This window comes from Diabrotica undecimpunctata, chromosome 1, assembly GCF_040954645.1.
Source record: "Diabrotica undecimpunctata isolate CICGRU chromosome 1, icDiaUnde3, whole genome shotgun sequence".
Classification (NCBI taxonomy): Eukaryota; Metazoa; Arthropoda; class Insecta; order Coleoptera; family Chrysomelidae; genus Diabrotica; species Diabrotica undecimpunctata.
The window spans coordinates 7,836,796-7,852,836 of NC_092803.1; the positions used below are offsets into that span (position 1 = coordinate 7,836,796).

General features: G+C 31.4%; 1 protein-coding gene across 1 annotated transcript in view; it reads left to right on the forward strand.

Annotated features, from left to right (window-relative positions):
• The first annotated feature begins 3,550 nt into the window (after positions 1 to 3,550).
• Positions 3,551 to 16,041, forward strand: part of Sema2a (Semaphorin 2a) — a 1,119,544-nt gene continuing 1,107,053 nt past the window's right edge. The window contains exon 1 of the mRNA XM_072536254.1: positions 3,551 to 4,033. Coding sequence (XP_072392355.1) covers positions 3,868 to 4,033 — 166 coding nt within the window. The 5' untranslated portion in view covers positions 3,551 to 3,867. The remainder of the gene's footprint in view (positions 4,034 to 16,041) is intronic.

Below are 16,041 nucleotides of genomic sequence, written 5' to 3' on the forward strand. Positions count from 1 at the left end.
ATATTTTAAGAAAGAATTTCTTTTTTTGGTGACATTTTTGTTTAACCTCTAGTGTAAACCATGGTGTTTTCGTTGATCACTTTTTGTTTATTATTTTCGTTCCAAGGGCTTCTTGGGCAGCATCCAGAATATTTTTCTTAAGTTTTCTACAGCTAGTCTCTACATTGCTTTCATTTTCGATATTCTCCATTTGTATTTTCTGTTCTAGCCTTTTTTGATACAATGATTTTATGGAGTCATCTCTTAAATTTTCTATTTCTATGATTTCCTCTGCATTGGTTTGTTTAAGCTTATCTTTCCATCTTTCATTGAATCTAATTTAACCAAGTACCAAATAGTAATCGCTTCCCACATTGGGTGACGTCAAACTTCTTACATCCACTATCCGTTTGTAGTTTTTAACAACTTTGATAAGTAAAACTATGTCGAATTTAAAAAAAATAACCGAAAAAGAGTCGTAGAGCAATTTTTGTTTTTAAGTTCCCGTAGAAAGATCAGTTTTTTTAATAAAAAAAATTTTAACCATATGCTAATATAAAAACATTATTCAATTCATTTATAATTTATTGTTTTTACTGAGAAAAATAGTAAATAATAAATAGGGAAAAATAGTAAATAATAAATAAATAAATAAAAAAATGTATTTATTTATTTATTAGCTTAAAAACACTAAAATTTTGCAACGAAGCATAATTAAGTGTAAACATCGTTCAAAATTAATTTTAGAAAAATTTAAATATTTAAACGATTATTTCTTCAGTTCTGAACATGTAAATAGTGAATTATATTAAAATCAAAATCATGTTCGAGTCTAATCTAAAATAGCTCGCAAAGAAGTTAATTTTATAGTGGTTTAATAACTTAAGAAAAGTAATTAAGTATAAAAGTGAAAGTGATTTGTGTACTGAATATTGGAATCGTGAGTAGATAAAATATACTTTTTTCATCTATTTGGATTTATATATTTAAGTAAACAACTGCAATCAGTTATAAGCAATATCCAATTTACATGAACTGGTATCACAACGAAAGCTGTAAAACAGCACCGGTTTTAGTGGGATTTTAAAATCCATTTAAAAGATGTCATCTTCCAATCAGGAAGCCACAAAATGCATCATACTCAAAAGCAGTTAGTCAACCACATAGTATATTAATCCCAAGCAGAGATCAAGCTATTTTGTTTAACACTCTAGAGAATTGTACAATTAATGACTATCTTGAAGGAGTGAGTCAGCATATAGAACCGAAAAATATAATTTTCGCATCCCGTATATCAGACGGTAGAATATGCATATATCTATCATCCAAAAACCTAGTAGATAAATTCATAGCAGAAACAAAGAAAATAATAGTAAATGGAAATATACTAGAAGCGAGAAGATTAATAACTCCATCAGTCCGCTTAATTCTGTCCAATGTATGTCCAAGCATACCTTCTAACATAATAATGGACGAATTAATAAAACTAGGTTTAAATCCTCTCTCAGACATATCATATCTACGGATAAGAGCAACCAATCCTGCCTTTAGTCATATTCTAAGCTTCCGAAGACAAATTTTCGTTTCACCTTTTCCAGACAACTTTGTACTACCTGAATCTTTTATTATCGAGTTGGAACAAACATCATACCGCATATTTATAGCCCAAAACGAAAATTGTTTCAAATGCAAATTAACTGGACACCAGGCAGCTAATTGTAAAAATATTTCACCTTCTAACCATCCTCACAATGATAGTGCAATGCAAACAGAAATAAGACAAAATTCATCAATAAATCATACTCAACAAGATAATCTACAAAATACTCCCGCAATCTCAAATACCACTCCTTCCACACTTACTACGTCTTCTCAAACCACATTACAAAGAGTAGCAATCCCAAATTTATCAATAAAGCAAACCCAACAGTGCTCACTACAAAATACATCCATACATTTGACCACTTCTTCAGTTAACACTACAATCGCAATACCTACATCGTCTGAGTCATCCCCTAATACCCAAAAATATAAATCAACCTTACCCGAAACAAGTCAACACTTACCTCCAAAGAAAAATACACATTTGAATTCTTACGAACCTTAAGTAACTTCGAACAAAGCAACCGGAAAAAGAACCCTAGAAGATGCAATCACGCCACCCTCCGAAGAAAACTGTGAAAACCTAAGCTTCAATTAAAGAAAAAAACCAAAACTGATGACAAAAACTTAAGAAATGATATACCAAATCTCCAAACATTATTGGAACCAGTTAGAGAATATGTAGAAAGGGAAAAGCAATTGTTAAGCTTCGATCAAGTAGTGGATCTATTCGAAAATATACAAGGATCAAAAGACATAATCAGCGTAACAAAATTGTACTCAGAAGACTCTTATGTACTTATAAAGTTTCTAACGGAATTACATTCATACTACATCGACAAAAGAATGAAAACCATAAGCACCAAATTAATACGAAAACTTGGCAAACACATAGGTTTACTCTCTACAGTGAAAACTTCATTATCGGAAGAAGATTCCGACTCATCGGTAAATAATTCCTCTAAAGAATAATAATATCACTGTTGACTTCATGTATGTTCCATCACAAGTCTTAGGAAAAAACATGAATATTAAAAAACACAATAAGTTATCTTAAAGACTCAGAACTGTATCAATTATTCTAATTTTTTCTACCTTTACCTGTATTATATTTTTTAGGTCGCTAATAACCCTTGTGGTGGCAGCGTAAATAAATAAATAAATAAAAAAAAAATTAATTTTATATTATTTTCACAATTCATTGATAGACCATTTTTGCATTTATTTTAAGTGCACTAAAATCATTCTAATTTAATTACTTTCTGTCTTATAGCGTTGCAAAAATTTGTTAATTTTTGCAAGTTTTGCAAATTTGCAAACATTTTTCACTGAAATTGTTAATAAATAAAACTGTACGACAAAAATTTAATAAGAATGCATTACTTTTGTTTTTTAAAGGAATTTTTTTGCCCATACAATTAACAAAAAGGTGGAAGAGTAGGCGGTACTGTAGACTAGCGCGAAGCTTAAAAGAACAGTACTTGAATTTTATACTAAAACAAAGAAGAATCCATAAAAAAAGAATGTAGTGAGATTTTTACTAACTTTTTCGGAGTAAAGTTTTTAAAAATGTCTGTGTTGTATAAACACATCAAAAAATTCTATGTAAATGTATACAATTTCTAGTGATGTATTCACTGACTGAAGTTCATACTTTAACTGTTATGTTTCTAATCCTTTGTTTTCAATTTAAAACCGGACATATTTCCATTTTTATAAGCTGCTACTTTGCGTGATTAACGCCACGAATAATTTTTCATTTACCATCTCACCCCGGAGAGAGCGTGCTGCTGTATCCCATAGGACAAACCATCACTGAATATATCAGTTTAAAGTTTGGAGTTTGGAGAGAACCCCATCCAGAACGCAGTTCATGTCTTGTTACCCGAGCGCGACCGACTGTTGCCGATCATCGTCGCCGCTTACTTCCACAGAACACAGAATTCAGTTTTCAGTTCGTAAACAGACACGGTGAGGGAAGTACGTCCTCTCGGTGAAAAAGTGATGTTCGAACGTAAACAATGTGTTTTATAAACACTTCGTTACAGTATCATCATTTTTAGTAAACCAGGCGTTATATTGACAGTGTATTGATGTAAACATTAGTGATCAATTTGAAGTTTATAATTTTCCTCAGTTTTCGTTTGCGTTCAGTGACCCGGCGTATTTAGTTTAAGCAGCGTGGTAACTGCATTCATACACATACCTACCTTCTTCAGTTCTCACAGAACTCAAGTCTAATAAGAAACTGTTCTTTGTGTTTTTTGGTTGTTGTCACGTGAAACCATGGCTTTGTGTTTGGAATACATCCTCAAGTTGTTGTTAGTGACTGTGTTGATTGAAATTATTACATTTGATGTGACCTACGCCGATTTCGAGAACAGCTGGACGATGTACATGGAACAACCCTGCTGCTCTGGTATGGGCCCGCACCATGTTCGTCATCACAGAGGTTAGTCAGTTTTTGTATCATGTTTTCGCTACCTGCTGTAAGCCACACAAAACCGGTCTTGTTCCATCATTGGTTTTATTGTGATTTATTCTTTGTGGCAATGGAATTTTATAACAAAAGGGAAGTGTCTTAATAGGGACGTTAAATAATAATTGCACTGCGGTTGAGTTAATGACTTAATTGAGTTTTGTTGTAAAAAGGAAACACTAAATTGTACCTGTCTCCATATAACGTTTTGTTTAGTAACACATTTTTATAGACTTGTTTTAGAAGTCGGAGATTTTAATACATTGTCCAATGTTTATGAATGTTTTTCAACAGTGACAGAAAGCAATAACTATAAACTATTAAAGTGACATCTTCAACATTGATATTTTGGATAATTTAATAAAGATTTTTTATATTATTAGTAACATTTTTTTAATATTAAAATCTTTTTTGTTCTTGCCACAATTCTTGTTGTTTACACTCTTCTATCTTTGATACTGTAACGTTTTGGAGAGGTGTATAAAGATATTTTTTGCCCTTTGATTTTATTGTTAATATAGTTAAAAAATTTTAATGTTCAAACTGTTTCTTTTATGATTAAGGCTCAGTTGTTTTCAAACGGAAAGAATACATTAAAAGTCTTTGTAACATTAATAATACTGATGACTAGACTTCGGCAAATATGCAAATAAAAATGTAGAAAATATGCACGTGTTTACCCGAAAATATGCAAATATTTTACAAAATATGCATACAAATAAATAAAAAAATCGTAAAATAGTAACAATTTTATTTAAAAAAAAAGTGTACATAACTAAATATTTCCTACTATTCATTAAGATTTACATTTATTTTAAGTAACTACATCATTTTTAAGTATGAATAAACTTATTTAGAATTATGGTAACAATAAATGACCAAGTGGTGTTCAAAATTTTCTAACAAAAACTTGTGGCTTCTGTCTGAGTACATATATTTATATATGGAAAAACTTCGTTCAACATCAACTGATGTAACGGGAGCATTTTTCAAACTAACCAAAACATTTGGTTCTAAATTAATTGTTTCCGAAATATTTCCAGCTAGAACACTGACTACTTCAGAAAGAATATGGTAACCTTTATTTTTTTCCATAGTAGCTTAAATTTTTTTAAAATATCTTTTCCAATATTACCTCTAACGTTCCGACAACATGACGCAAATTCTTTTATTAATGCTGTACTTTCGAACAATGACAGTTTTGGTGATTCTAACTGAGTAATTGTTTTTTGAACAAAACTAAAATTTGATTTTATAAATGAAAGTTCTTGTTGAAGCAAGTTACACTGAAAAGTTTGTTTAGAATCCAAAAGAGATTGGGAACTTTCATCTGTTAACGTATCAATTATGTTCTTTATTTTAACAAAATGATCTGCATAAAAATTAGCTGCTTCTAACCATGTTCCCCATCGCGTTAAAATAGGTTGTGGTGAAAGAGGAATGTTAGGTAGCATTTCTTTATAAAGTTGAATTCTTATAGGAGATTTAAGAAATACTTTTTTGACACTGGATATCATGGTATTTACAAGAGGAAACTTTTTTCGTATTTCCTCTGCAACTCTGTTTAATCCATGCGCTACACAAGTAACATGTATTAAATCTGGGAAAAATATTTTTAAATTTTGTCCTGCTTTCACCATATAAGGAGCAGCATCCGATAAAATAAGCAGTAATTTATTAGAAGGAATAGTTGTCGGAAGAAAAAAAGTTGCTAATGTTTCTTGTATAAAACGCGAAATTGTTAAAGCATTTGTTTTCTCAAGTTGCTGGCATGAAATAAGATGAGATTTTGGTAAGGTATCTTCTTTAAGAACACCAATCAATAAATGAGCAATATACTTTCCTGAGGAATCAGTGGTTTCGTCTACAGATATGTAAAAATAATTATCTGCAATTTCTTCCTTAATATTAATTAACACCGACGAGTATAGCCCGTTCACATTATTTCTTCTTAGAGACCGATCACTTGGAACATTAAGTTTGCAATATTTTTTTAGAAACGAACTAAAATTTACATTTGCTAATTTTGAAAGCGGTATGTTTGCAGACACTAATGCGCGACACAAGTCTTCATTAAAAGTTTCTTGCTCATCTAATTTTTTTGAAGTAGATTGGAAACATTTAGCCATTGAAGTTTGATGTTTTCCTCCTATTTTTCCTTTTTTTGCAATGTGTGAAGCAGTTCTCACACGTTGGTCTATCTGAAATTTCTTCTCACATGCTATCTATAAATAAAAATAAAAACCTTTATTTTAACCCAACCTTTAAAATATAAAAATATACAAGGTGTTTTTGGTTAATCAAATAACTGGTTTGGAAAAAAAAACACTCGCTAAGTGTTTTAAATGCAGTATTAATCCACAAATTAGTTTTTGTTACTAACCATTAGTACATCATATAACTTATTTTAAAATTCAACAAAAGTTTTTTTTTTGTTAATTCAATTACAATAAAAATAATTGTGTTTTAGAATAGCTGACTTCATAAAAAAGTAAAGGTGAAAAATTTTTCTAAATAAACACCATTGTATTGTACCATGGACAATTTTTTCTCACTAAAGGAAGCTATTAACTAAAAGAATTTAATTTTTTTTAATTTTAACACCCTGTATCTCGAAAAGTAAATAAGTTTGACCCCTCATTAACTATATCGTTTTGTTCAATTTTTCCGAGAAGTATCTACAGTCAAACGTTGTAAGTGTCATTTGGAAACACCCTGTATGTATGAAATATTAGATATTTAATAGAAAATATTAGATACTTACAATTTTGCCACAGACTGAACAGTAGATTTTTCCCATATCCATAGACATCTCTTTATAAGGTTTAATCCAAGTTGAAGCACTGGTTGTTTTAGGCATTATAAAATCACAATCTTCCTTTTTGTTACGCACAACGAGTGTTTACGCTTTGAATATCAAAACAAAAATGATTTACAAATCTGAGCATCAAATTAGAAATGTTTAGGTACCTAATTCAATAAACTGGGAGATTTTGGAAAATCCCTAAATTAGGAACAAAACTATTAGCCGTTTACCTGCTGTTAAGATACAATAAATTGTAGATAGATTTGGGGATTAGATCATAAAATGCAAATGAGCGAACCCTTAGCGATTATCCAATAACTGAATGCCTCAGTGACCGAGACTTTCTAAGAATGTTGAGGGCTACTTAAATTGATCTTCTTTGAAATTGTAAATGTTTTGTACCTGTAGAGATTAAGTACTTAGATCATTTCTTGATTAAAATGACTACAAAATTTTATACAAGAATTGAAATAAATTGGTATGTTTAAAAATTTTCAAATACAGTATAAAAATCTGAACTTTTATGCACTTTATGCAAACTTTTATACAAATATGCCAAAATATGAAATATTTGTATAAAATATGCACAATATGCAAAATATGCAATATGCATATTTGCCGAAGTCTACTGATGACAGTTTGCCAAAGATAACAAGTGACAAAGGGTGAACAACTTTGCTTTGCTGATATCAACTGTCTTTTGGTAGTCACCAATAGATAATCTGTGCTTTTATAGAAAGAAAAAATAATTTTAATAAAGATACAGCATTTCTAATAAAAGTTTTATGACGATAAACAGGTTACAAACTGTTCCTCAGACGTTTAATGAAAGTTTGTGTGCTGGATTAAAATTTTCAACTGGTAAAGACCATCGTTTGATTATTATTCACTAATATTAAAGGAGATAAAGGTTTGTTAGAATTTGAAGAGTACACTGCAAAAGGGAATGTCAGTCAAGTACAATTATTGTGGGAAAACTGGTTTTAGAGGTTTATAGCACCACATTTTAAAAACTGTTACTTTTGGCAACTTTAAAAAGATTACATTATAATTCTTATTTATTTCTTGGCCAGCCTTTTTAAAGTATTGTAAAAATTAAAAACCGGTGTTATTGCATTATTTATTCGTAAATAACTAGGTACTCGTTTAGAACTATATAACAAACTAGTTAAACTATGCTTCTCTTCTTTTTTTTTTGGTTAGTGGCTTCTGCGACTGGTAATTTTCAAAATATTCTTTTGCTTTTTGTCCACAAAATGTCTTTAATTGCTGCAGATCTTTAAATTTAGCATTCGACATTGATAAAAGTGCTAAAAGATACATTTTTTAATAATAATAATAATGATATAAGTACTTAGCGTTGTATAATTTTTGTGGCAACTCAAATTGGCCTTTTGGGTTTACTTCATAGGTCTTTGATTGGTTCATGAATCACAGAAATTTCCCAATGCCCATTGTAACTTGATCTGTGTTCCACTGGGGGGATGAGCCCCAGAAATTTTAAACTCTCTAATAGATCTTGATGCAAATGGACATTTCTTTTTGTAATAACAATCCAGAGGTGTTGACCAATCCTTAACGATGTTCTCGAATTGAGGACCGCTACCTGAACAGCCAAAATAAGTGCACCGAATTACGGACCGAACGAGATTTTAATGAGTAAGGAAATATTTAATAATAACATATTATTTTAGATTTAGTTTATTTTGAGCTGTATTGAAAGGTAGTCAAAATGAGTGAAATTAAAATGATCTTATTCTTAAAGAAAAGTGTCGCAATGCTAATTTAATATTTGCTCTAAAAATTATTGTAGCTGATTATGAATTAGCTATTCATAAAGCAATTTCTGCACAATGGCAGAACCACAAAGATCGTTGGATGCAGGTTTCATCCTGGCCAAGCTTGGTACAGGAAAATACAGAGTTTAGGCTTGGCTGAAGAATATCAAGATGGAAAAAGTGAAAGTGGAAAGTGGCTGAGGTGTCTTGTTGGACTATCTTTTTTAAAACTTTTAAAGAGGAGGTTGGAGAATGTTTTGCTTTCTATTTGGCTGAATTTCAGCCAAATCATCTGCATAAAGCTGCGGTAGATTTTGCAGACTATTTAATAGACAATTATGTTGGTGAAAATTCTTTATTTCCACCAACACTTTAGGCTGAAGCAGCTGTAACTACAGAAAATTCTACAAATGCATGCGAGTCCTTTTACTCTCGATTTAATTCAAATTTCTATTCGATGCGATGCACCCTTCGTTGTATTTATTTGTAAACGTTTTGAACAATTTTCAAACAGATACTTACATTCGCATTTAAAGCGTTAAGGAGCCTGTTAAATGTAAGAACAAAATTGTTAGGCGAAGATTAAACATGTTATAAATATAAACATGTTATTAAACATGTTATACATGTTATAACTTCTAAAATGTCGGAATATACCTAATAACGGTTTGTTGAGACGAATAGATTTCGTTAAATTCGCATCATGTTTTCATAAAGTATAAATGTTAAATGTAAATATGTGTACCTCTTTTACTTTTATAAATATTAAATTTTAATGTAAATATGTGTAAGGCTTTTATGTTTAAAATATTGTTTCTTAAATATAGGCAATAAATATCTACGATTTTCTTTCTCTATCTTTATTCATTCATTCTCCATTCATACACATCCACACTCTATTCATCAGCAAGGAGGCTCCCCGTCTCGTTCCAGGTAGCGCGTAGAAGACACTTATCGCTCCTAGTTCTGTATCATTCCCAGATGGGCATTTCCTCCTTCCCCACAGTCTGACTAACGCATTCTCTAACTCATACAGTGTGACCCACTTTTCTAGCTTCACCTTTCAGCATCATTCACTCTTACCTTTAGCGTTGGTCCAGCTGTCTTTCTTCCTCTTCCTTTTTCTTGATCACTGCACGGATATAGTCTACACTAGTCCAACCTGCTTTATTTTCAATCATTTCTCTCACTGTAACAAAATCCACACCTGTCTCTCTCTCCATTCTGTTCCTTTCCACTATCCATCAGCTGCAATATAACATCGTATGTGTCACAGTGTCCGAGTATCCACAGTATAGGCATTCATCTGTATCAGCCTTTCCGATTCTATAGAGGTAGGCCCTAAAACACCCGTGTCTTGTGAGCACCTGCGTCAGGAAATAATCCAGTCGCCTGTGGCCACAGTCCATCCAATCTCTTATGTTCAGCATTTTCGTCCACTATGCCACATCTTCCGTGTTGTTCCATTCTTCTTGCTATCTTTCAACTGACCTTTCCCTCTCCTGTCTTCTCTCGGCCACAGTAAGGTTTGGGCCTCTTCTCTCATAAAGCTCTTTTCTTTCTACCGTAAAAACATGCAACGGAACACATCCAGTGACGGTCCATAAGACTGCCGCAGACACAGTCCTGTAGGCGCATGCCACTCGCAACAGACTTGTTCTGTCCACTCGTGTTATGAGACTCCTATAGGCCGTTTTCTCTACCGCCTCTATTAAGACTTAATCCCCAACTTTCTCGCCGATGGGGCAGCAAGTACTTGGGATTAATGAGCCCAGGTAGTTCGTGGGGCAGTTAGATAACGCCGGAAGAAATGAGACAACTTCATTTGAGCCTTTTCCTTTAACTGTCTCTGGATATTAAATGAAATGAAACTTAATTGTCTTTTATATTATACATCATATTTGTTGTAATATGTATTAGAAAAATTTAGATTCTTCTGGTAGTCTAGATCTCTTTCTTTCATAAAAAGCTTTAAAAAATAGTTTTTGATTTATGTACACTGTTGGCAATATGTAACTTTCCAATCTGTGCTTCTATTTCTTGCCTTGAGACTTCAGTACCAACTAGAAGTTGTTCTAAAGATAGTTTGAGAGACCTCATTTCTACTCAAATTTGTCACACTCGCTGCATGTATCACTGCGTGGATACCCGAAGGAAATGTTGAATTTTGTATTAAATATCCCTCTATAAAACTCATATGAAACAATGGCATCTTGAAGAGCTTTGTACATTTCATACATTTTTTAATATTCAGTTCATCAGGTACTTAAGTATAATTTACTGCTTTTGTTTCTGCTGCAAAAAAAACTTGGTCCATAATAAACGATCTTCGAATATATATAAATAAATTCTTCTTTAATGTGAGTAAAAATATAACATCAACTATTTTACCACAACAAGATCCTATTTCCTATCTCCCCAATTCAAAAAAGATCTCGAATTCATTTTTATAAGACCAGTTGATAAATCTAAACTGATCCAAACAATCACCTCAAGCCATTGGAAGATGCCTCAAGGCATCTTTCATATGATCCGCCTGTCAGATTTTTCGAACATTAGTACTATTCTATAGTGTAGTGTGGTGCAATAAAGTTATATATAAAGTTAAAAGAAACTCACTGGACGCAATGGACAGTTTTCCTAAGTGTCTTGTAAAATTTTATAGATTGCAAATGTTTATTAAAAAAAATTCAAGACCTTTACTGAAGATTAAGATGAACCATCCTTCATGTTAGTTATTTATTTGTTTGTCTCGTTAAATTATACAAATTCCAGGAACTTTATCTAGTTACAGTCAGTTTTTGTATCATAATACTAACGGAACAACGGTTCAAATATTTTTGCCTTAGTCAGGAAAATAAAATTATCATAATCTAGTCCAAAAAGCATTATTCACGTTGGCATTGTTTATTTTAATACAACACAATAAACCAGATAACGAGAAGTAAATATTTGTTAGAGGGTATCATAATTAAAAAATGTTATGATGGCTACTGTATACTTAAGTTGATTGCTGATGTTACTGTAATTAAATGTAATTTGTGTTTTTTTTTGTTTGAGCTGTTGGAAGCGTTGTTTGTTATTAGAAAATGATGTCTTTGATATCTCTGTAATCATGGTATGCACTGAATTATTTCTATACAAAGTGAGTTTTATGAAAGGAATGCATAAATCTCGGAAATGTCTAAGGGTCTTGTAATACGGCCGATATTATGATGGTATTTACATTGTTGTCAGATCTTCTGTTTTTCCGAAAACCCAATGAACTTTTTTACTTCAAATAGAACACTGTATATTTTTTGCCCTTTGAAGTTCCTAAGAACTACCGACAACTAGTGTTGGGCGTAGGAAATTTCGACACTAAGCAGGTAGCGACTAAAATTTAATGGCAATTTTCGACACCAGCCCCAATTCCCGTTTTTATCTTACAGGTATATTCGACACCAAATAAATATAGCTGCGACATAAATAAAATACCATAATTAATTAATTAATTTATTTTAATAAAAGTAATGTGCATTTTATTTCTTATAACTGTAATAATATCTAAATATAATACAACTGGTACCTAATTTTTGTACATTTTACCGTTAATATACTTGTATACAATGATTTATTTGCTATTATAGGAATGATAAGATACAGCTTTTATAAAATCTAACCTACGTATTTGTTGGGATCGTAGTTTATCCATCATTTTCTCCAAAAATGCCAATTTAGCCTTAACAGTAGTATCTTTGATTTTTGCTGGTATATGTAAACTATTTATTTTGACATAAGTGTCTACTTGAAATTCTTTTAACTTTTCAATAAAAATAAAAATAGAAGGATGTGTTGAATAAAAAGAAGAATTAAATCTCGAATGAAAGGATTCACAGGCATTTGTGGTCCTCGCAATAGACGGATTCTGATTAGACCATATGTGTGGTGGAAATAGAGCGCTATCGAAAATGTAATTTTCCAGTAAATAATCTGCATATATATCAAGTGTTGCGTTTATAGGTTTATATGACATTAAATCATAAAGAAAGCATTCTTAAACTTCTGCTGGATTTAAATAAGTTAAACCAAACGTATGTCTTAACCATTTTCCAATTTCTGAATTTGTATCCTTATATTCTTGTACCAAACCCAAAGATTGAATTTTTTTAAACCAGTTTTGGTGTAAGTGAAAACGGCATCCACTAATTTTTGCATTGGGCCCCATATACAATAAAGCACAGTGAATTGCTTTTTCAAAGTCCACAAATATTTCAGTTGGCTCTAATGATAATTGAAATGTTTCAAAAATCTTAGACCTTAATAAAGAAAATAAATTTTTGTATGTCATTGACAATTTGTCCTTTAACAAACAGTATGCTAAAGGAACATAATGTCCATTTTCCAAGCCATGTATAGTAAATAATTGTAGAAAATATTTGGTACTGTATGAAAATGTACCATCCATATACAAAGTTTTTAATTTACACAACAAACGAATATTTGTCTCGCATGAAAATACAATTACATTTAATTCAGGATGATTTAAAAACAAAAAACTTTCATTGCGACAGGTTTTAGGAGAATAATTACTAACCGCGTTATGGACTTCTGATATGCTTCTTGGTAACGGACCTGGTAACAGTTTACGACGACAGTTGTAAATGTTCTTTCTTATGCTAGCTATGTCAGGAACCGTCAGCAAATTGGCATCACACTCAGCAACAGCAGTTCTTGTAATTTTGGCAGGCTTTTCCGATATGTCCTCTTGGGCTTTTCTTTTACATGCATTGGTTACCATCTTTACTTCAAGCTTTTTTGGATCGGCTTCATGATTATGTACCAAATCACTTCTTGTGATGGTGAAGTCCTCACAGCCTATTGTAAACACTTTTGCGGAACACTTAGTGTTTCTTTGGATGCAGCGCCAAAATATCTCGCCGCTTTTTAACACTTTCTGTTTCGAGAACGAATGATGCTCCACCACTAATAAATCTCGACCACGGGAACTTTTTATCAAACTCATTTTTTAAATATCCGTATACGTGCAGAAGTCAACGTCAAACAAGAAATAAATTACAACTGCTATTCCTGCTTGGGTGCAAACGTCCATCGCCGCTAATTACCTACCTACCTGCTTTACGCCGCGGTGTCGAAATTTCTTATAATAAAATTTGACCCTTCGATTACCCCAGGCACAAAGACAATTTGGTGTCGAAAGTTCGCCCGCCGCTAGTGTTGGAGTTTGAGTAAATATTTTCAAATGTGGGCCAATAGTTTTTCTTGTAACCATTTCACAAATATCTGCATATTCATAGTTCCTTGATAATAGGCCGATTGTCATTCTGACGAAAATAAATTACCTTGTCTATCAAGGAAATGCATGTAATTTCATCTTCACAAGGTGGTTAAGCGCTTGAAATTTGATGATCTAAAGTTTTTTCACATATAATCATGCAATTACGACGAATTTTCTGCTATTAATAATTTTCCTTTGGATTGAACGTATTTTAAGTGATTTTTAGAATCTTTTATTCGTGTTAGCTTTAGAAATTGCCTTACAATAGAAATATTTCCGCTATAACACAGAAGAATTACGGTTATCGGTGGTTCAGAATAATTATTACTTTTCTATTTTAAAATCTTCAATTATTTATTATTATTATTGTTTTTTCAGTACCAAATTTTGTCTAGAAAATTTTGTTTTATTTAAAATATGATATGATAAATAAGACAAAATCCTAAAATAATTCAAAAATTATTATTTTTTAAGAACTGTTAAGTAGTTGTCGGTTGGACTAGAATGACGTGGAAATGTCACCATTGATAATGTGCTTAAAGAAATAATGGATATAATTTTCCAACATCTCTGAATATTATACACATACCAGAAAGAATTGTTATAACACCGCTTTTTCATCTGAAAGCCAAGAAGTTGGCTTTAGAAATTAAACCTATTTTAAGTAATTTATCTTTAAAATATTTATCCAGTGTTTTAAGTATTAAGATCTTCGTCGTATCCGTCTCAAAAACAAACAGCTTTTTCCTAAAAAATTTAAAAACTACTTTAATTTTATGACATCATATTTTCTCCGAATTTTGTCAAGTAGGTACATAATTTTCTTATCGGTGATATTTTTGTGTATTATAAATGAGTAAATATTTAAACATAAATATTAAATAGGGAATTATTAAGTCATTATACGATAGAGCCAAAATTACTTTTTTTAACGAAAATTATTTTGCTGATTCTTGGTCTTTGCATGCCTCATCATTTGAGGACATTGGCCAATTTTACTCTGTCGGCAGCAGTTTTGAAGAGTTCGATTGGTGTTTTTTCACTCCACTGCATTAAATTTTTCAACCAGGACGTATCATCGCAACCACTCGTATTTTTCATTTCTTAGTATGCAACAGATTATCAGACAACTGATCGACAAAACGTATTTTAGAGTGAAGACCAAGGCAAGAAGCAATATGGAGCAAAAGACGCCCACTAACCAGATGGACTGACGACCTGAAGTGTGTTAGCAATAACTGGATGCAAGCCGCACAGAGCAGAGACAGATGGAAAGAGCCGAGGGAGACCTATGTCCAGCAGTGGAGGCATTAGTATTTATTTGAATAAAAAATGATTCTCATTTGACGAATAATGAATTTTACAAATTAGGGAAGAGATTCCTATAATATTTATAAGACACGATTCCAGAAAAATAACAATACCATACTAATTCATAATCAACACTTAAAACAACAAACATATCGAGATCTATTTTATCTAAAATCAAATATAATAACGGAAATGAAAGAACAAAGGATGATACTTATAATGCGAAAACTTTTATTGGCATGAAACTTCAGGACCATTAAAAGAATAAATGACCATCAATCGTATATGAAAAATAGAGAATTTATTAGATCTCAAATATATATAAACCTAGTTGAGAGCACGAAATATGCCTCAAACTCATAAAACGGTCGTAAATCATAGGCGTTCCTAAGGTGTTTATTCATTAAATAATAATATAATGTTTTAATACTGTTATATATAATATTGATAATATTTTAATACTAATATATTTAGCAAAAAAAAAACAATTAAAACTTTCACGACTAATGTTGGTTATTATAATATATTAATAAAAATAAGAATTTAACCATTAACAATTTTGTAAATAAGAATACCTTATCTCTTTGAATATTTCAATACTAATCTTCGCGTTTAATCACTTTACTAGAAAACCTGGAATTCATATCCGAAGGTACTATTCGTTGCAAGATAATTAAGATGGAATTCCCCAGATTTTTAATAATATAATTATATTCGAAACTTAACTTGAAAGGGTGAAGTTATTACGAACGAAAACAATTTTTTTGTTTAGTACGTTTTTGATCGCATGTAATTTACGGCTCGTCGG